This window comes from Mobula birostris, chromosome 31 (assembly GCF_030028105.1).
Source record: "Mobula birostris isolate sMobBir1 chromosome 31, sMobBir1.hap1, whole genome shotgun sequence".
In the NCBI taxonomy this organism is placed as follows: Eukaryota; Metazoa; Chordata; class Chondrichthyes; order Myliobatiformes; family Myliobatidae; genus Mobula; species Mobula birostris.
The window spans coordinates 1,715,660-1,738,702 of NC_092400.1; the positions used below are offsets into that span (position 1 = coordinate 1,715,660).

Sequence of the window (23,043 nt, forward strand, 5' to 3'; positions counted from 1 at the left end):
TCTCTCTCTTCTTGAAGAGTAGAATGACATTTGCAATTTTTTCAGTCTTCCGGAACCATTTCAAAATCTAGTGATTCTTGAAAGATCAATACAAATGCTTCTACAATCTCTTTCTGCACCTCTTTCAGAACCCTGGGGTGTTACACCATCTGGTCCTGGTGATTTATCTATCTTCAGACCTTTCAGTTTTCAAAAACCTTCTCTCTAGTAGTGGCAACTTCACACACTTCTGACCCCAAACACTCTGGAACTTCCACCATACTGCTAGTGTCTTCCAGACTGAAGACTGGTGTAAAATACTTACTCAGTTCTTCCACTGTTTCCTTGTTTCCCCCCCCCCCCCCCATTACTACCTCTCCAGCATCGCTCTTCAGTGCTCCGATATCTATTGTCATCTCTCTTTTACACTTCATGTCTCTGAAGAGACTCCTGGTATCCTCTTTTAATATTATTGACTAGCCTACTTCGCATTCCATCTTTTCCTTATAATGACTTTTTAAAGTTGCCTTCTCTTAGCTTATAAAAGCTTCCCAATCCTCTAACTTCCCATTAATTTTTGCTCTATTATCTGCCTTCTCTTTGGCTTTTATGCAAGCTTTGACTTCTCTTGTTAGCCATGGTTGAGTCATCTTGTCTTTAAAATACTTCCTCCTTTTTTGGATGCATATATCCTACGCATTCTGAATTGCTTCCAGAAATTTCAGCCATTGCTGCTCTGCCAGTGTCATCCCTCACCAGAGTTTTTTTCCAATCAATTCTGGCCAACTCCTCTCTCATGCCTCTATAATTCCCTTTATTCTACTATAATATTAATACATCTGACTTTAGCTGCTTCTTAAATTTCAGTGTGAATTCCATCATACTATGATCGGACGGCTCTTTTACCTTTAGCTCTCTAATCAATTGCAGTTCATTGGCCAACACCCAAATCCGAATACCTGGTCCCCTAGTGGGCTCAAGCACGGGCTGCTCTAAAAAGCCATCTTGTAGGTATTCTAAAAAATTCCCCCTTTTGGGAATCAGCACCAACCTGCATTTTCAAATCCCCCATGACTATTGTAAGATTGCCCTTTTGGCATGCAATATCTATCTCCCATTGTAGACCACATCCTCACTACTGTTTGGAGGTCTGCATATAATTACCATCAGGGTCTTTTTATTCTTGCAGTTCCTCAGCTCTAACCACAATGATTCAACACCTTCCAACCCTATATTACCTTTCTCTAATGATCTGATTGCATTTTTTTACCAACAGAGCAATGCCATCCCCGCTGCCTTCCTGCCTGTTCTTTCGATGCAATGTGTATCCTTGGACGTTAAGTTCCCAACTACAATCTTCTTCCAGCCATGATTCAGTGATGCCGACAATATCATATTTGCCAACCTGTAACTGTGCTACAAGTTCGTCTACCTTACTCCATATGCTGTGTGCATTCAAATAACACCTTCAGTCCTGTAGTCACCCTTTTTGATTTTGCCTGGCTTTTACGTTGCAACTCATCTTATTGACTGCAGTTTAGTCCTGTCATCGGCCTCACCTTGCTAGGAGTCTTATTACAGACTGCCTTTATTTGTAAGCCAACTACCTTATCCTCAGCACTCTCACTCTACCAAATATGTTTAAACCCTCCCAAACAACTCCAGCAAAGTTGCCTACAAGGATTTTGGATCCCCTTGGTTTTAGGTGCCGTCCACCCCTTTTTGTACAGGTCATAAGAGATCCAAAGATCCATAAATCTGAGCCCCTGCCCCTTGCACCAGTTCCTCAGCCACATTCACCTGCCAAATCCTCCTATTCTTACCCTCACTGGCACATGGCACAGGCAGCAATCCAGAGATTACTATCCTGGAGGTCCTGTTTCTCAGCTTTCTACCTAGCTCTCTAAAATCTCTCTTCAGGACTTCCCCACTGTCTACCTGTCTCATTGGTGCCAAAGCTTGTTTGCTCACCCTCATCCTTGAGAATGCCATGCACCCGATCTGAGACATCCCTGACCCTGGCACCAGGGAGCCCACATACCATTCAGGTGTCTCTATCGTGCCCATAGAATCTTGTCCCTGTTGCTCTGACTATGGAATCTCCTATCAGCACTGCCTTTTCACCTCTCTGCTCTCTGGAGCAACAGTACCAGAGTCAGTGCCAGAGACCCGGTCACCGTGGCTCTCTCCCAGTAGGTCACCTCCCTCAACAATATCTAAAGTTGTATACTAATAATTGAGGTGAACAGCCAACGGTTTACTCTGCACTGGCTGTGCATTTCCCTTCCTTCTCCTTTCTTTTCAAATCTTTTTATTGTTATATTATACAAAAAAAAATAACATGAGTACATTGAAGTACCAACATTTACAATGTCTCAAAAAAGACATTATCTTAAAGATTGAAAAAAAAATTTGTGATAACAAAAAAAACCTACTAAGCAGAAAAGTGAGAAAAAAAAAGAACCCATTAGGTGTACAACCCCGGAGTCATGCGTCATACAAAAAGCTTCTAAAAATAAACATTAAACCACCAGCAAGAAAATATACTAAATAATTTACAATTAGATTGTGGAAAAATTCTATCAATTAGCTCAAATGATGATAACGAGCAAATGAGCCCCGTCTTTTCTCAAAATCAAATAAAGGTTCAAAGGTTCGACTTCCAATTTTCTCCAAACTAAGACATAGCATCACTTGAGAAAACCGTTGTGACAAAGTGGGAGCTGATGTATCCTTCCACTTCAACAAAATGGCCCTCCTAGCTATCAATGTAACAAATGCAATAACATGTTAGTCAGACACAGAAATACCATGAATATTTTGAGGAATTATTCCAAAAAGCAGAGTTAATTTATTAGGTTGTAGATTAATTTTAAGTGCTTTAGATATTGTTGAAAAAAACGACTTCCAGAACTGTTTCAATATAGAACAAGACCAAAACATATGTCAGTGCAGCTATCTCAGTTTTACATCTATCACAATGACTATCAACATTAGAAAAGATTTTAGAAAGTCTCTCCTTCGTTAAATGATAACGATGTACAATTTTAAATTGAATCAATGAATGGCTAGCACAAATTGAAGAAGAGTTAACCAACTTCAAAATCCGCATCCAATCCTCTGTCATAAAAGTCAAATTAAGTTCCTTTTCCCAATCCTGTTTAATCTTAGATAAAGGACGCTTATTCCATTGTAATAATAAATTATAAATTCTTCCAACAGAACACTTGATCCAAGGATTCATATTCATAATAGTATCTGAAAGGTCAGCTTCCAATATGTTCCCTTCCTTCTCCTGACAGTCACCTGATTCCTACAACCTAAAGGTGACGACTTCCCTGTAGCTCCTATCTATTATGAATTGAAGGTCAAGCTGCAGTACCAGGTCCTTCACATTCTCTGAGGAGCTGCATCTTGGTGCAAATGTGTTTATCCGGGAGACTAGAGCTCTCCCAACTTCCCACATCCCACACACAGTACAAAACACTGCCCTTGGAGCCTTTCACACTGTGCTACTGTGCCCTAGCAGTCGAGGAATGGAGAAATAAGAACAAAAAGAGAAAGTTGGCAGATTAACTCGCCGAAGCATGATCTCGCCTGAGCCTGATGGGCCAAATCCACTCTAAAGACCAGCTGAAAGAGTGGCCGATCAAAGAAGGGCTGCTCTGCCCGCACCTGTATTACTTCTGTTCGCCCTTTCTGATGACGCATTCCTATTGATTAAGTTATAGGAAATATGTCGTCAAGCTGGAGAGGGTGCAGAAGAGATTTATGAGAATGCTGCCCTGGACTACAGGGTCACACAGGATCTTTATTTTTTGGAGCATAGGAGAAAGAGAAGTAATCTCACAGAAATTCATAAAATGATGAGGAGTATGAATCAGGGCTGAGGAGTCCAAAACCAAAGGGCACAGATCCAAGAGGGGAGATTTAAAACAGACCTGAGAGATAAGTTCTTTACACAGAGGGTAGTGAGTACAGTACCTGGAATAAGCTGGTAGAAGTGGTAGAGGCATTTGGATCGGTACGTGAAGGGGAAGGGGTTGAGAGAGTTATGGGCTGAATACGACAACCAGGACTAGCGGGGAGGATGCTGTGGTCGGCATTGACCAATTGGGCCAAAGGGCATGGTTCCATGCTGCATTACTTTATGACTGTATCTGTCCTGACCACGATACCAATCGAAACTAATCCCATCTGCATCTGTACCTGTTCTTGTTAATGCATTGTCCACATGTCTCTTAAAGCTACACAAGTCACCCAGACCAGATGAACTGCACCCTAGCATTCTGAAAGAGGTAGTGGTAGAGATGATGGAGGGATTAGAAATGATCTTTCAAAAATCATTAGTCTCTGGCATGGTGCCAGAGGACTGGAAAATTGCAAATGTTACTCCATTCCTTAAGAAAGGAGGAAGGCAGCAGAAAGGAAATTATAGACCAGTTAGCCTGACCTCAGTGGTTGGGAAGATGTTGGAGTCAATTGTTAAGGATGGGGTGATGGAGTACTTGGTGACACAGGATAAGATAGGACAAAGTCAGCATGGTTTCCTTCAGGAAAATCATACCTGATGAGCCTTTTGGAATTCTTTGAGGAGATTACAAGTAGGACAGATAAAGGGGATGCAGTGGATGTTGTATAGTTGGACTTTTAGAAGGCCTTTGACAAGGTGCCACACGAGGCTGCTTACCAAGTTAAGAGCCTGGGTATTACAGTAAAGTTACTAACATAAAACATTGGCTGATTGATAGGAGGCAGCAAGTGGGAATAAAAAGATCCTTTTCTGTTTGGCTGCCAGTGACCAGTGTTGCTGTGCTGGGATCCGTGCTCTTTTTATGCTGTATATCAATGATTTAGATGATAGAATAGATAGCTTTGCTGCCAAGTTTGCAAATGATACAAAGATTGGGTGGAGGGGCAGGTAGCATTGATGAAACAGGGAGGTTGCAGAATCACTTAGACAGATTAGGAGAATGGCAAGAAAGTGGCAAATGAAATACAATGTTGGAAACTGCACAGTCATGCACTTTGGTATGGAAATAAATGTGCAGATTATTTTCTAAACGGGGAGAAAATCCAAAAATCTGAGATGCAAGGGGACTTGGGAATCCTTGTGCAGAACACCCTAAAGGTTAACTTGCAGGTAGAGTCAGTAGTGAGGAAGGCAAATGCATGTTAGCATTTATTTCAAGAAGTCTAGAATACAAGACCAGGGACGTGATGCTGAGGCTTTATAAAGGTACATGTGAGGCTGCACCTTGAATATTGTGAACAGTTTTGGGCTCATCTAAGAAAAGATGTGCTGGCATTGGAGAGGGTCCAGAGGTGGTTCACAAGGATAATTCCGGGAAGGAAAGAGGAACATACATAAAAAATGCTGGTGAATGCAGCAGGCCAGGCAGCATCTATAGGAAGAGGTACAGTCGATGTTTCGGGCCGAGACCCTTCGTCAGGACTAACTGAAAGAAGAGATTTCCCCCGGGATCAATAAAGTATGACTATGACTATGAGATAGTAAGAGATTTGAAAGTGAGAGGGGGAGGGGGAGATCCGAAATGATAGGAGAAGACAGGAGGCGGAGGGATGGAGCCAAGAGCTGGAAAGTTGATTGGCAAAAGGGATACGAGGCTGGAGAAGGGAGAGGATCATGGGACGGGAGGCCTAGGGAGAAAGAAGGTGGGGGGGGGGGAACCCAAAGGATGGGCAAGGAGTTATAGTGAGAGGGACAGAGGGAGAAAAAAAGAGAAGAAAAAGGCGGAAATAAATAAATAAGGGATGGGGTATGAAGGGGAGGTGGGGCATTTACGGAAGTTAGAGAAGTCAATGTTTATGCCATCAGGTTGGAGACTACCCAGACAGAATATAAGGTGTTGTTCCTCCAACCTGAGTGTGGCTTCATCTTTACAGTAAAGGAAGCCGTGGATAGACATATCAGAATGGGAATGGGATGTGGAATTAAAATGTGTGGCCACTGGGAGATCCTGCTTTCTCTGGCGGACAGAGCGTAGGTGTTCAGCGAAACCGTCTCCCAGCCTGCGTTGGGTCTCACCAATATATGGAAGGCCGCATCTGGAGCACTGGACGCGGTATATCACCCCAGCCGACTCACAGGTGAAGTGTCGCCTCACCTGGAAGGAACGACATACAAGGAACGTTTGATGGCTCTTGGTCTGTACTTGCTGGAATTTAGAAGGATGAGTGGGGATCTCATTGAAACCTACTGAATGTTAAAAGGCCTAGACAGAGTAGATATGGACAGGAAGTTTCCCATGATGGGGGAGTCTAGGTCAAAAGGGCACAGCCTTAGTTTGGAGGGATGTCCATTTAAAACAGAGATGCGGAGAAATTTCTTTAGCCAGAGGGTAGTGAAATTGTGGAATTTATTGCCACATGCAGCTGTGGAGTTCAGGTCATTGGGTGTATTTAGGGCAGAGATTGATAGGTTCTTGTTTGGACACAGCATCAAAGGTTTCAGGAAGAAAGCTGGGAATGGGGTTGAGGAGAAGAAAGGATCAGCCACGATTGAACGGCGGAGCAGGCTCATTGCACCAAATGACCTAATTCTGCTTCTATGTCTTATGGTCTTACCTCTTAAATGTTGTTATAATTCCTACTTCCACCAGTTTCCCCGGTGGCACATTTCAGGCACCTGCTACTCTCTATAAAAATAATAAATCTTCCCTCCGAAATCTCCTTTAAACTTTCCCCTATCACCCTAACACCCTCCAGTAATTGACAATTCCACCATAGGGAACTATTTATGCTATATGTACCTCTCATAATTTTATGTACTTCTATCAGGTCATTCCTCAGCTCACAATGCTTCAGTGAAAACTATCCAAATTTATCAAAACTCTCCTAAGTAATTCCCTACCATTTTACAATACATGCTAATTTTTAACACAAGTCTCCTGGACACTTGTCAACTCACTAAAATGGACTCTTCTGCAAGAGAAGTATTTTGCTTCCTATCTGCACCATACCTACTGCAAGTTTAATATGATAGTCACTGCTTCACAAATGTTTGCTCCTTAAAAATTCTTCCTCTCATCAGCAGCAGCTCTTAATTTTCTAGTACCAGATCTGGCACTGCACCTTGAATTAATGTTGCAGCAAAAAAACTAATCGAGCAATTGACTGCAGTATGTCAACATTCTTAACCATCTTTGCGTTTTACATTTATGTTCCTGGTTCAATTAATATAACTGAAGTCACATCTCACAGTATCCTATGCCGGTAGAGTTGATCACGACCTCCAATGCCATCTGTATAAAGTCCGCAAGTACATAAAATGGTAGGCTAATTAGCCATTGTGAATTGTCCATTGTGTATAGATAAACTGTAGTATCTGGGGCGTGCTGATGGAAATGTCGGAGGATTAGGTCAAGGGAGGGAACAAAGAAATGGGGCTTCCTTAACTCGATGGGCTGAATGGCCTATGTTTCAAGGATATGCGGATTCCTCGGTCTGTTTGACGTCCATAGAGAAGGTTGTTCCTCGGTAACGAGCGGTATTGTACGGTTAAAGATATGTCCCTTACGAGAGGTTTCTGTGGGGTTACTGCCGGGTTTCAGCGGATGTGCAGTCACTGACAGTCGGGTTCGGGTGTAGGGAAGGGACAGGATAGGTGGGGAACATGGAATAAACCACCGATTGAATGAATTAAACCGATTATTGCCAGTGCCGCCGCCTCTCGTTACCTGGCTCCTACGAACTCATCGCAGGGCGGCAGCCTCCTCCAGCGGTGCACAGTCTCAAAAGGCCCGAAGTTCAGGGTCAAATATTCGACACTGTCCGAGCAACTGTGGTCGAAATCCACACTGGGGGCCACCTTCGACTTCCCCTCCATGGCCCCGGAGGTGTCGATATCAAACTCTGTGTCCGCCACTTCAGACTTGTTTCGGAGAAACGCCGGAACCCTCGCCAACAACCTCACCACCAGCAGCCGTCAGGGGCGGCGGGATCCCAGGGTACGCCGGGAAATGGAGGCCAGCTGAACTCCGAAAATGGAGATTTCCAGCAGAAGGGACTACAACGTCCAGCATGCTCCGCGCAGTCGGTTACGACATGGTACTGAGGAAATGGTGACTACAACTCCCATAATACATTGCAATATTGCGGTGACGGTGTGTTCTCCCGCTAAATATCACTTGCAACGATGAGAAAATATTAGAAACGGGTCACCTTTGTTGCGGTTCTGCTAGGGTCGGGAGGGAGGGAGAGACTTTGACGTAGATCACGAAAGAACATACTCAGCTGAAGTGATCCAGCTGTTAAAAGGTTAACGAAGCAACATCAAAAAACCAAGTGTTTAAATATGCAGCATCATGTTCAATTGGCAATCTTATCACGCCTAACCCCTCGCCTTTTTCCAAACTTCTGAGTGATATTGCTCCTCAGCATATCTATAACCTGACATGAGCAGGATTTGTTACCAGAACAATTAAGTTGAAGCAGGTACATTTGGTATTTAAGATTGTGTATTCAAATTAAGTTGTATTTTTTCCCCATGTTCTTGCAAATGGCTCACTCTTGCTACAGAAACAATGGAAAAATTTAAGGCAGTTTGTCCAGACTGTTAAAGGGTGAGCAATAACTTGATGAGTTAAAGGATTTCAGCTTCTAAAGGAGGTAAAATATATAATAGAAGCAGCAGGATTGGGCCATTCATACCCCTGTGTTTACTCTGCCATGTTCAATAAGATTATGGCTAATCATTGAAATGTATTATACTCACCCAGCTTGTTCATACTATCTGTGCTAATACACACCTATGGAGGAACTCTTTTGTTTGGCTAAATTCATGTATAGTTGAATGATAATTAAAATTGAACTTGAACTTAATTCTATTTGTGGGATTTAGGCCTATATCCCATTTGCCTTTCCTGGCCAAGTACTCATACAATTGCCTGTTGAACACAGCAATTGTATCTGTTTCTGTCAATTAATTGACAGCCCATTCCAGACATGCAGTACCCTTTGTCATCATCATGGCTTGGCTTTACGAATTAAGATTTAGGAAGGGGGCTGCCCATGTCTGCTGCAGGCTCGCTGGTGGCTGACAAGGCCAATACAGGACAGGTAGGTCTGACCACAGCAGCTGCATGAGAAATTCTGTCCTGGGTTTGGTGCTGATGTATCATGGTTCTTCCTCCTTCTGCTTTTGTCCTCAATACCAGCCCTGCGTGTGTTCTCGAAGGAGGAAACAGACTGGTGAATGATGTGTCGCCAGGTTTTGCGATCGGAGGCTACATTAGACCACTGGCGATGGTCAATGTGACGGGCACCAAGGGATTTCTTCAGAGAGTCCTTGACCTCTTTTTCAGTGCCCCTCTGTCACGGTGGCCAGTGGAGAGTTCGCCATACAGCACAATCTTGGGCAGGTGATGATCTTCCATCCTGGAGACGTGCCCTGCCCAGCGCAGCTGCGTCTTCAACAATATGGCCTCGATGCTGGTGACCTCCGCCTGTTCGAGGCCTTCGATGTTGGTGACGAAGTCACTCCAGTGGATGTTGAGGATGGTGCGGAGGCAGTACTGGTGGAAATGCTCAAGGAGTCGTAGGTGGTGACGGCAGGTGACCCACGACTCGGAGCCGTACAGGAGGGTGGTCAGTACAACAGCTAGGAGGAAATTTTACCCCTCAGGTCTCCTTTAAGTTTCTGTTATGTATTCTCATATATTTTGACCTTTACAGGTTGCTGTCATACTTCCCTGTGTGTTACGTACGTACTGAACATCATGTGAAAGGATGGATGACTTGCGAGTAAAATAAACAGCAGCACATATTTTCCTCACCTCTCCACCTTTCATGTGTGTGATTCATGACCACCTGGCTCCGCAGTACCACAAACATAACAACTGGTAGTGAGGTGACAAGTCCTCGCGTGATCTTTATTGTTTTGTTTTCTTCAGCAAGAAAAGTCGATGTGCAGCACTGATGGTTGTGTAATGAGGGCGCGTGAAAATAAAATGGCCGCAGGAAGTGTGGTGAATGAAGAATCCAAGCAGAGAGAACGGGATGGTTAAATAAAATGAGAGAGAGAGAGAGATAAGACTAGTTAACTTCTCTGAAACATGATTGTGTTTGAAAATGGCAACAATGTTTGGAAGTATGAGCAGAATGAACAAAGCAATGGAGTTTGTATTTGAATATTTTGAACTGACAAATGGAATTTCAGATAATATTCATGTTTCAACTTTTCTGACTGATGGGTGCAAAAAACATTTAATTTACTACACAGTCCAGTGCAAATTGCTAAGTTTGGCAATAAGCCTTGTGAGGACACAGTCAAAGTCTAAAAGGACCACTGTTCTCCTAGATCTTTGATTATTGCTGAGAGGTTTAGCTTTCATAAAAGGAATCACGAGGAAGGCGAATCTATTTCACAGTTTGTGGCCGTGCTGAAGCAATTGTCTGATCACTGTGATTTTGGGCAGCGCTGAATGACACATCATGTGATAAGACGCAAATGTCGTCTGTGTAGTGAGGCAATTCAGAGACATTTGCTTACAGAAGACTGAAATTACAGAAGGCAATTGAGATTAGTACATCTATGGAAAAGACAGCTGAAGAAGCTCAGCTATTAAGTGCATTTTCCCAAGTTCATAAAGTTTCTACTGACTTCAAGAATAGGATACTTAATGGCAATAATTGTTACTGTTGTGCAAAACTGGACATTCAGCAAAAGAATGTTGGTACAGCATAAAGATTTAGTTTGCTGAAGCTGTGGCATAAAGGGAAGCTGTGAAGGTTAAATGACACTGTCAAGCAAAAACACTAATAAAGAAAAATAACTTTTGGGAAAGAAAATGAAACATGAACAAGATAGAGCATACTGAGGGTGGACTGAGTGATTCTCACTCCATAGTTGAAGAAGCCTTGCATGTTTTATCTGTTTTAGGATACAAAGACAGCTATTGGGTGGCCCCCATGGTTGGATAGAGTCACAGTGAGGATGCAGGTGGACATGGTTGCTGTAGTATCACTGGTGCCAGAGACAGTTTACAAGGAGAGGTTGTAGCGTCTCACCCCAGAATGGGCAAGGTTGACTTTAAAGGCTTACTCTGGTGAGGTTTTGTCAGTGAGGGGGGTAGTACATGTTACTGTGCAGATTAGCAAACAGTGAAATAAACTTACGTTGTACATTGTTAAAGGCAGTTATCCAGCTCTTCTGGGCTGCTCGTGGTTGGAACACCTCAAACTCAGCTGACAAAAAATATACTTGATTGGTGAGAGCACTGGTCTAGAAGAGGTGTTGAAGAAAACATGCAAAAGTATTCAACAAAGAACTGGGTAATATGAAAGGAATCACTGTTAACTTGACTGTTATGCCCAACACAATACCCAAATGCTTGAAGGTAATACCTGTTCTATATGCCTTCAAACCAAAGGTAGAGTTTGGTATGGGCCCCCAGATCCTAAGATCTTTCTACAGGGGCACAATTGCGAGTTTCCTGACTGGCTGCATCACTGTCTGATATGTGAACTGTACTTCCCTCAATCGCAGGACTCTGCAGAGAATGGTGCGGACAGCCCAGTGCATCTGTAGATGTGAACTTCCCACTATTAAGAACATTTGCAAAGACAGGTGTGTAAAAAGGGCCCAAAGGATCATTAGGCACCCGAGTGACCCCAACCACAAACTGTTCCAGCTGCTACCATCTGGGAAATGGTACTGCAGCATAAAAGCCAAGACCAACAGGCTACGGGAGAACTTCTTCCACCAGGCCATCAGACTGATTCATGCTAACGTAACTGTATTTCTGCAGCGGATAGTGAGGTCAGCTGAGAAGATCATCAGGGTCTCTCTTCCCGCCATTACAGACATTTACATTACACGCTGCACCCGTAAAGTCAACAGCATTGTGAAGGACCACACGCACCCCTCATACAAACTCTTCTCCCTCCTGCCATCTGGAAAAGGTACCGAAGCATTCGGGCTCTCACGATCAGACTGGGCAACAGTTTCTTCCCCCAAGCCATCGGACTCATTAATACCCAGAGTCTTGACTGACATCTACATCACTTGTGTTGTAATTTGTCCTCTACTGTACCTACTGTCTTGTTTATTATTTATTGTACTGGTCTGCACTGTTTTGTGCACTTTATGTAGTCCTGTGTAGGTCTGTAGTCTAGTGTAGTTTTGTGTTGTTTCATGTAGCACCGTGGTCCTGGAGGAACGTTATTTTGTTTTTACTGTGTACTGTACCAGCAGTTTATGGTCGAAATGACAATAAAAGCGACTTGACTTGAATGTTATATTGACTGTCCTGTTGCACAGGTGAAGACCAAGCAATTGCTTTCCAACCAAGCAAGGCAGAAAGCCGCTGTGCCCGGATGGAGTGGGAAGCACTCACAATTGTCTTTGGAGTTAAGAAATTCCATTAGTTCCTCTTTGGTTGATGGTTTACACTACTTGAAGTCAATTTTTGGTCCACAGGTGGGCATTTCTTCCCTGGCTGCTAGTCAAATGCAACATTCGGCTCTGTTACTATCTGCATGTCAGTACGATATAAAGCACAGGACCATTCGAATGCTGATGGACTATCTAGACTTCCCTTAACTGTTACAGCTCCAGAACGATCCCTGTAAGAGATCTTTTTCTTCAAGGAAGTACCTATTTAATAGGCATCCGTTAGTCTCAGGAGACCGTGGATTTGAGCTTTGGAAGGTTTCCAGGGCGCAGGCCTGGGCAAGGTTGTATGGAAGACCAGCAGTTGCCCATGCTGCAAGTCTGCCCTCTCCATGCCACCGATGTTGTCCAAGGGAAGGGCACTAGGACCGGTACAGCTTGGCACCGGTGTCGCTGCAGAGCAATGTGTGGTTAAGTGCCTTGCTCAAGGACACAACACGCTGCCTCAGCTGAGGCTCGAACTAGCAACCTTCGAATCACTAGACGAATGCCTTAACCACTTGGCCACGCACCAACACTGGAGTAACTACAGCTCTGATAACCGTGGCTCAAGTCCTGAAGCACACACGTACTGACCCTGTTCAATCTAAAATGGTGAACATGGTAACACAAATATAAAGGAGAACTACCATAGAACTGAAACTTTACCAGACTCATGGAAGGAGCTCACAGTCCGAGCAGGATGCTTACTATGGAGCTACTGTATGTCATTCCTCCACCAATAAGAAAGCAGGTGCTTGACAAGCTACATGCAGGACTCTGTAGCATAGTGCATATGAAAGAACATGCATGCAGCTCCTTCTGCTGATCAGGACGATGTAACCATTGAAGAGAAGACCAAAACATGGCCACATTGTCAGGGAGTGAGAACTATTTTCAACTTGCTCCTTTGTACCATGGGAATGGCCTGAAGAACCATGCAAAGAATTCACATAATGTTTCAAGACCTGTAGAAGACCACATGTTCTTGTTCATAGTGGGCGCATACAGCAAATGACCTGAGGTTGCCATCATGAAGGGCACTGCGTCTGAAAAATGTATTGAGGAGCTACGTTCCATCTTCAGCCATTTTGGACTTCCTCAACAGCTTGTAAGTGACAATTGCCCACAACTCCTGTCTGAAAAGTTCAAGGCTTTTATGGAAGCAAACGGTACGCAGCATCTCATGCCACCATCGAAATGGTTCCAGCCGCTGCACTGATGAAGAGACAGCTTTGCACCAGGCTTGACCTGCTTAGACACCCCAAACACAAAACAGATTATGGCAAACCATTCATTATTGCTTTGAACTTGGACAGGGATGTTACCGACTAACATTGTGGGTATTGATAAAAGCAGAAAAACTAAATGTAACATCTTGCAAAGCATAGCTTACAATGTTCAGCATAGCTTATAATGGATGATAAGAAGGGTATCTTTAGATGGAAGTGTGGACAAATGACAGAGTACCAACTCTTTGCTTGGATATCATAAGCAGGAAACACTGAGAAAGAGGCCAACCATTGTGTGTAATCAGATATTAACCACAAGATGGCACATGTGTAGAGGTTACAGCAATTAATCAATCTGGGCAATAATGAACTTGGGCTCATATCTATCGAAAAGGAATTGCAATTTCACTTCTTCACTTCCTTTGTATAATATATGTATATTTTCACTGTGTTATGCAGTTCTGCACCGACCGTCCTCTGTAGATTTACAGTAAATCAAGCATTTTCCCATTAGATATTTCTCTACTGGACAAAGCCTCTCCAAAAATTCAAACACGAGGAAATCTGCAGATGCTGGAATTTCAAGCAACACACATAAAAGTTGCTGGTGAACGCAGCAGACCAGGCAGCATCTCTAGGAGGAGGTACAGTCGACATTTCAGGCTGAGACCCTTCGTCAGGACTAACTGAAAGAAGAGCTAGTAAGAGCTCCAAAAAATTTTTTTTGATAAACAATGTTTATTCTTAATATCTTCCCTTCACTCCAGTCGCTTAGAATACAAGTGGGCAAAACTTCTTCCCAATCACTTCTTTCAAATCAAATATTCCTCCGTACTACAAACAGATATTAAATGAATATTTCTCAGGGCAGCATTTATCCTGGCTGTTAATGTGTGAGGGCATAGCATGGAATTCACATGCAGGAAGTCTAGCTTTTCTTTAGATATGATGGATTTTATTTATTATTTTATTGCTTATATCAAAATAATTGATAAGTGATCTAATTTGAGCTGAAAGTTATGAAACAGAAATGTTTATGTGGCTCATTATACATTCTTTAAACATAGCCTCTACGTTACAAAACTGTAAAATAGCCTTGAGGCTAAAGCAGATTTCAAAGTTGAATTGTATAGTAGATGTTTTAAGTGCTTTCTTTCAACATATTTTGACTAAGCTATTGAATGAATGTTGCAAAACTAGTTGAAAAATAATTTATCTTTTCTCTGAAACAATTTGCTTTTCAAACAATTGAGGTACTTATCTGGAATCAGTATATTTTAACAAAAAGGAGGAAAAGTGCAATATTGGAAGAGTTTTGGGTTGTGGAAACTGCCTATTCACCTTTGGAATCTAGATTTGTGATTTAGCTGTAAAATATTCTAACCTCCCTTGGTCTGGCTAAATGAAGAAAGTCTGACTCAGCTTGTTAACCTTTCATGATCACAGACCAATATTTTAACATGATACTACTGTTTTTGCAGAATCATGAGAAAAATATCATAGGGTCAATGAAAAGAATGGGATGAGATAATCTATGTAAATCCTGTAGTGCCTTAACTCATTACCTGTTTGACTTCCCAGTAGAATAATTAAAGCCTCCAAGCTTCTCTCGCAGTTCAGTTACATTAGAGCCAATCTTTAATGTCACCATCTGCCTGTCTTAGTTCCTTTACTCTTGACCACAATTTAGAAATTAACAATTGACCTAGCCCCAGTACAGTAGTTCCTTGTGGGGAGGAGGTGAGAATTCCAGACCTATAGTGCTCATCGGATGAAGAAATGCAAACCGAAATAACCCCTGAATGTCTCAGCACTTTCCTATCTCATTCTTGTGAGTAAATTGTCCCTGCAGCTGCTCGGGTCACTTCTTTAACCATATTAAAAGCTTTTTATAACTCAAAGGAGTAAAAGCTAAGTCTCGGAACTGGTGACTCTTGTGCTGGCTATAGATTAGTGAATAGCATTCTTTGCTTGATTTAAAAGGTTAAGTTCCACTCCAGAGAGGGTGCACATGGATCTAAACTGATACCACAGTCTATTAGTGAGGGCTAACTCCTTTGGCTCTATTTCAAAGAAAAAGAGTAGTTACCCTTTAATAAGTATCAGTGAGAGTGATTATCTCGTCATTATTGTATTGCTGCTTGAGGGAGTTTGCTTGGTGCAATAGTATTGCTGAAAACCCAACAATAAAATGAAAAGGCTCATAGGATCCTGAGTGATACTGCTGAGGGTGAGGTAGTTGGTTTGCAAACAGGCAGTGTGTAGTGAGACACTTAGCAAGGAGAGGCTGATGATAGGGGAACATTGCGGTCAACAGGATGAGTTGCAGTGTAAAAGGTGGTCAAAATGGAAAAGGTAAATGCAGGATTGAAGGTGCTGTATTGAATGTGCACAGTATATGGAATATAGAGGGGGTGACATGGCTCGGTTGGTAAAAAAATGATATCAAATAATTAGAAAGAGGCGACATAGGGTCAGAAGGAGTTGAATCATTATGGGTAGAGTTAAGGAACTGGAAGGGTAAAAAGACCCTGTTGAGAGTTCTATACAGACCCCTTAACAGTAGTAAAGAAGTGGTCTACAAATTACAATGAGAGATAGAAAATGTATGCCAGAAGGACGATGTTATGAGTCATGGGGGATTTCAATATTCCGGTAGATTGGGAAAATCAGGTTGGTGCTGATCCAAAGAGGGGGACTGTCTGGAATACCTGCTAGATGGCTTTTTTAGAGCAGCTCATGCTTGAGCCCACAAGAGGGTCAGCTATTCTGGATTGGGTGTTATGCAGTGAACCACAATTGATTACAGAGCTTAAGGTAAAGGAACCCTTTGGATTCAATGATCATAAAATGAAAGGAAATTATATGCCAGTTAGTTTGATCTCAGTGGTTGGGAAGATGTTGGAGTCAATTGCTAATGATGTGGTTTTGGGGTATTTGGAGGCACATGATAAAATAGGCCGTGTTCAGCATGGTTTCCTTAAAGGAAAATTTTGCCTGACAAATCTGATGGAATTATTTCAAGAAATAACAAGCAAGACAGACGAAGTAGAATCAGTGGATATTGTGTTCTTGGATTTTCAGAAGGCCTTTGACAAGATGCCACACAAGAGGCTGTTTAACAAGCTAAGAACCCAAGAAGAGTTTATTCGTTAAAATCTGATTCTGTTTCAGTATCGTTGTCCTCAAAGAAAAAAAAGAAGAAGAATGCTGGCTTCAATTTGATTTGGAGAAACTTTTGCAAATGGTCTCTACAAAATTAAAGGATTTTTTTTGTGCAATTGGAGTAATCAATGTTGAAATAAATGATATGATCAGGTCTAGCTGTTATAACTCCTAATACTGAAAAGTGGTATGGAAATTTCAGCGTCCTCTTTTATTGTTCAGTGTGTTGTTCTTAACAGTATTTATCCCCCATTCAGACAGAATTAAAACAAAAAAAAAAATCACCTTATTGTCAGGAGCTTACTGTGCTGTTTTTGGCTGTATAATAGTTGCAAAGTACTTCAGCAGATACAGCTTCAAAGTACTTCATTGGCACTGAAGAAATTTAGATAGTCAGGAAGATGTAAAGCATGTAGTATAAATGTTAGGTTCTCCCTTTCAGTAAACTTTTTCTCTGTAATCATGAGAAAGTACATGAGGAAATTAAATGCTCACTCTTTCCACTGCCCTTCATTGCTATGCCTTTGGTTCCTATGTCTCCCCAGTAAGAGTATAGTAATACATGTTGTATTCTCATTTGTTGATGGTCTTTTGTACTCTACATACCATCATTGTAAACCTTTTCTGGAATGTGGAAGGTGTGTCAAACACAAATGTGAATTTCTTAATAATGGTCTTGACAGGTCAATAGGTTACCAAAGATAACAAGTCCCTTGTGAATATGCAGGTGAATGTCTCTTGTTGTGATGCTACTAAAAAGAGAATTTGTGCATTCTTTTATTATGGAAAACATTTTAAGCTGTTCTTCACACAATAGTTTACTAATCTTTATGTCTTCCAAGGAGTATATATTCTTGATTGCAATGTGTTTCAGCTCATCTGTCTTTGCAGTTAAGGGAACAAATCTAACCCTCCATCTGCTGCCCCTGATCCTCAGCTATTACACAGATACCCAACTTACCCATCTTGCAATAAGGGTTGCTCCTTGTGGTTTTCATATTCATAAAATAAAGTCCATAAGACCATAAGAGCATAAGACAAAGGAGCAGAAGTAGGCCATTCGGCCCATCGAGTCTGCTCCGCCATTTTATCATGAGCTGATCCATTTTATCCTATTTAGTCCCACTGCCCCACCTTCTCACCATAACCTTTGATGCCCTGGCTACTCAGATACCTATCAATCTCTGCCTTAAATACGCCCAATGACTTGGCCTCCACTGCTGCCCGTGGCAACAAATTCCATAGATTCACCACCCTCTGACTAAAAAAATTTCTTCGCATTTCTGTCCTGAAAGGGCGCCCTTCAATCCTGAAGTCATGCCCTCTCGTACTGGACTCCCCCATCATGGGAAACAACTTTGCCACATCCACTCCGTCCATGCCTTTTAACATTCGAAATGTTTCTATGAGGTCTCCCCTCATTCTTCTAAACTCCAAGGAATACAGCCTAAGAGCGGACAAACAGTCCTCATATGTTAGCCCTCTCATTCCCGGAATCATTCTCGTGAATCTTCTCTGTACTCTCTCCAATGTCAGCACATCCTTTCTTAAATAAGGAGACCAAAACTGCCCACAGTACTCCAAGTGAGGTCTCACCAGCGCCTTATAGAGCCTCAACATCACATCCCTGCTCCTATACTCTATTCCTCTAGAAATGAAGGCCAACATTGCATTCGCCTTCTTCACTACTAACTTAACCTGGAGGTTAACTTTAAGGGAATCCTGTACGAGGACTCCCAAGTCCTGTTGCATCTCAGAACTTTGAATTCTTTCCCCATTTAAATAATAGTCTGCCCGTTTATTTTTTCTGCCAAAGTGCATAACCATACACTTTCCAACATTGTACATTTGCCACTTCTCTGCCCATTCTTCCAATCTATCCAAGTCTCTCTGCAGACTCTCCATTTCCTCAGCACTACCGGCCCCTCCACCTATCTTCGTATCGTCAGCAAACTTAGCCACAAAGCCATCTATTCCATAATCCAGATCGTTGATGTACAATGTAAAAAGAAGCGGCCCCAGCACTGATCCCTGTGGAACATCACTGGTAACCGGCAGCCAACCAGAATAGGATCCCTTTATTCCCACTCTCTGTTTCCTGCCAATCAGCCAATGCTCTATCCATGTATGTAACTTTCCCGTAATTCCATGGGCTCTTATCTTGTTAAGTAGCCTCATGTGTGGCACCTTGTCAAATGCCTTCTGAAAATCCATATATACAACATCCACTGCATCTCCCTTGTCTAGCCTACTGGTAATTTCCTCAAAAAATTGTAATAGGTTTGTCAGGTAGGATTTTCCTTTAAGGAATCCATGCTGAGTTCTGCCTATCTTGTCATATGCCTCCAGGTACTCTGTCAAGGATGACAATCGACTCCAATAACTTCCCAACCAGCGACGTCAAGCTAACAGGTCTATAATTTCCTTTTTGCTTCCTTGCCCCCTTCTTAAATAGCGGAGTGACATTTGCAATCTTCCAGTCTTCCGGAACCATGCCAGAATCTATCGACTTTTGACAGATCATCGCTAATGCCTCCGCAATCTCCACAGCTACTTCCTTCAGAACACGAGGGTGCATTCCATCTGGTCCAGGAGATTTATCGACCTTTAGCCTATTCAGCTTCCTGAGTACTTTCTCTGTCGTAATTGTGACTGCGCACACTTCTCTCCCCTGCCATCCTTGAGTGTCTGGTATCCTGCTGTCTTCCTCAGTGAAGACTGATGCAAAATACTTGTTCAGTTCCTCTGCCATCTCCTCATCTCCCATTACAATTTCTCCAGTATCATTTTCTATTGGTCCTATATCTACTCTCACCTGTCTTTTACTCTTTATATACTTGAAAAAGCTTTTAGTATCCTCTTTGATATTATTTGCTAGTTTCCTTTCATAGTTAATCTTTTCTCTCTTAATGACCTTCTTGGTTTCCTTTTGTAAGGTTTTAAAAACTTCCCAATCCTCTGTCTTCCCACTAATTTTTGCTTCCTTGTATGCCCTCTCCTTTGCTTTAACTTTGGCTTTGACTTCTCTTGTCAACCACGGTTGCATCCTTTTTCCACTCGAAAATTTCTTCTTTTTTGGAATATACCTGTCTTGCACATTCCTCATTTTTCGCATAAACTCCAGCCACTGCTGCTCTGCCGTCTTTCCCGCCAGTGTCTCTTTCCAGTCAACTTTGGCCAGTTCCTCTCTCATGCCACTGTAATTTCCTTTACTCCACTGAAACACCGACACATCAGATTTCGGCTTCTCTTTTTCTAATTTCACAGTGAACTCAATCATGTTATGATCACTGCCTCTTAAGGGTTCCTTCACCTCAATCTCTCCAATCACCTCCGGTTCATTACACAATACCCAATCCAGTACAGCCGATCCCCTAGTGGGCTCAACAACAAGCTGTTCTAAAAAGCCATCTCGCAGACATTCTACAAATTCTCTCTCTTGAGATCCAGTGCCGACCTGATTTTTCCAATCTACTCGCATGTTAAAATCCCCCACAATTATCATAACACTGCCCTTCTGACAAGCCTTTTCTATTTCCAGTTGTAATTTGTAGTCCACATCCCTGCTGCTGTTTGGAGGCCTATAAATAACTGCCATCAGGGTCTTTTTACCCCTGCTATTCCTTAGCTCAACCCATAAAGATTCTGCACCTTCCAATCCTATATCACCTCTTTCTAACGATTTAATATTATTTCTTACCAATAAAGCCACGCCTCCCCCTCTGCCGACCTTCCTATCCTTCCGATACACCGTGTATCCTTGGACGTTCAGCTCCCAGAGACATGCATCCTTTAGCCAGGTCTCAGTGATGGCCACAATATCATACTTGCCAATCTGTAGCTGTACAACAAGATCATCCACCTTATTCCTTATGCTGCGTGCATTTAAGTACAACACCTTAAGACCAGTATTTGATACTTTTTGCTTTGATTTCACTGCAACTTTATTGCACTTCAACTCATCCCAATGGCTACACATTTGCCCCATCACCTGCCTGTCTTTCCTGACATCTTTACTGCTCACTATCTTAGATTTATTTCTGTTATCCCCTTCCTTTGCTCTATCATTCCGGTTCCCATCCCCCTGCCAAATTAGCTTAAACCCTCCCTAACAGCTCTATTAAACTTTCCCGCAAGGATATTGGTCCCCTTCGGGTTCAGGTGTAACCTGTCCTTTTTGAACAGGTCATACTTTCCCCAGAAGAGATCCCAATTATCCAAGAATCTGAAGCCCTGCCCCCTACACCAGTCTCTCAGCCAGGCATTCATCTGCCTGATCCGACAACTCTTGCCCTCGCTAGCACGTGGCACAGGTAGCAATCCCGAGATTACTACCCTGGAGGTCCTGCTTCTCAGCTTCCTTCCTAACTCCTGGAAATCTCTCTTCAGGACCTCCTCCTTTGTCCTATCTATGTCATTGGTACCAACATGTAACAAGACAACTGGCTGCTCACCCTCCCCCTTTAGAATATTCAGGACCCGATCCGAGACATCCCGTACCCTGGCACCTGGGAGGCAACATACCGTGCGGGTATCTCTGTCAGGCTCACAGAATCTCCTGTCTGTTCCCCTGACTATGGAATCCCCCACGACTACCGCATTTCTCTTCTCCCTCCTTCTCTCCTGCACAACAGTGCCAGGCTCAGTGCCAGAGACCTGGTCACCGTGGGCGTCCCTGTGGAATAAAGTAGTAAAACTTTATTAAAGTAGTAAATGTAAGGATTCTGAGCTCCAGCCTAATTGTAGTTGTATGCAGTTTTGATGAGAGCAAACTAAGTGTAATGGTTCTAAGTTTGGACTTGTATAAGGAAGATACATTTATTTAGAAAAGGTTAAGCAATTGTTCTCAAAATTGATTACTGATATGAAAGGTTTATTCTATAAGGGAAGAATGAGTACAATGGGTCTAACCTAGCTGTAGATTTGAAAAAGAGAGTACCCACATTGGAATATTAAAAATTCTTAGGAGATTTGCAATGCTATGTGCAGAGGGTATAAAATTCATGGTCATTGTTTCAGGATAAGTGGTTAGTCATTTTGGGTCGATGAAACGAGAAGTTCCTTCACTCAAAATTGACAATCTTTGGTATTCTTTATTCCATACAGCCAATGGTGCTTCGTTGTTAATTTGAATTAGAATGTGGTTTATTCTCACTGACATGTTTTTGAAATTTGTTTTGTAGCACCAGTACTGTGATTGTATTGTGCCCATCTTGTTGGATGCAGTTGACTCAGGTGTGTTCTTCGGTTGAGCATCCAGTAACTGGTCCACGTGTCACCTCCATGGCTGATTGCCAACATCCACTGTATATGTCAGCAGTCCAATTGTTGTAGCTATCCTACCAGGTGTCCACTTGCTAATCACGCGCTGGGACTTCCTGTCCAATCTTGAAGCTCCTTGCTGCTTCACTTGGCAACCGGCTGCTCTGTTTATTCTGCATTCTCTCCATAGATCTGCTTTCAGGAGATCTCAGATTCCTGTTCATGAACAGCATCGCTGGTGTTTGATTTGTCATCGCACGAACTGAGTTCCGATACACAAAAAGGAAATTGTCCACCTTGTTCTGTAGAGGAATGTCCTTCTTGTCCATAGCTTTAATGGACTTCTTCAAGGTTTGGATAAGCCTTTCAGCTAACCCTTTTGTTGCTGGGTGGTGAGAAGCTGACTTGAAATGTATGATGCCATTTTCTTCATGAACAGTCTGAGTTCTTCTGACGTGTATTGTGGTCTGTTGTCACTCACAATTTGTTCTGGTAAGCAGTTTCTGGTGAAGGTAGTCCTCGGTGGAGACAGACTTTGCTAAGGTGATTGACTTCATTGGTGTAACCTCCAGCCACTTCGAAAGAGCATCCACAACAATGAGGAACATGGAGTCTGTGAATGGCTCAGCAAAGTCAATATGTACTCTTTGCCATGATGAAGATGGCCACTCCTAAGGTGTTACAGTGCCTTTGTGGGTGCATTTTGAAATTTTGTTGTCTGAACAATCTGTTTATCTATTCTCGGCAACCACAAGTAGCTCCGGGTGAGACTCTTCATTTTGACTGTACCCAGGTGTCCTTTATGCAGATTTTCTAATGCTCTGGTGTGCAGCTTAGAGGGGACCACAACACGAGATCCACATACCAGCATCAGTGTTCTTTGACATACTGACAATTGGTCTCATCTTGCTGAGAACTCCGGAAACAGAGGGCTACCATGACCTGGCCATCCATGCATGGTGATTTCATAGACTTCTGGCATTGTTGGATCATCCCTTGTTTCCTTTGCAT

At 42.6% G+C, this 23,043-nt stretch overlaps 1 protein-coding gene across 1 annotated transcript in view; it reads right to left on the reverse strand.

Annotated features, from left to right (window-relative positions):
- The window catches only part of lztr1 (leucine zipper like post translational regulator 1), an 86,346-nt gene extending 78,403 nt beyond the window's left edge, over positions 1 to 7,943 (reverse strand). The window contains exon 1 of the mRNA XM_072247974.1: positions 7,680 to 7,943. Coding sequence (XP_072104075.1) covers positions 7,680 to 7,828 — 149 coding nt within the window. The 5' untranslated portion in view covers positions 7,829 to 7,943. The remainder of the gene's footprint in view (positions 1 to 7,679) is intronic.
- Between the last annotated feature and the right edge of the window lie 15,100 nt (positions 7,944 to 23,043).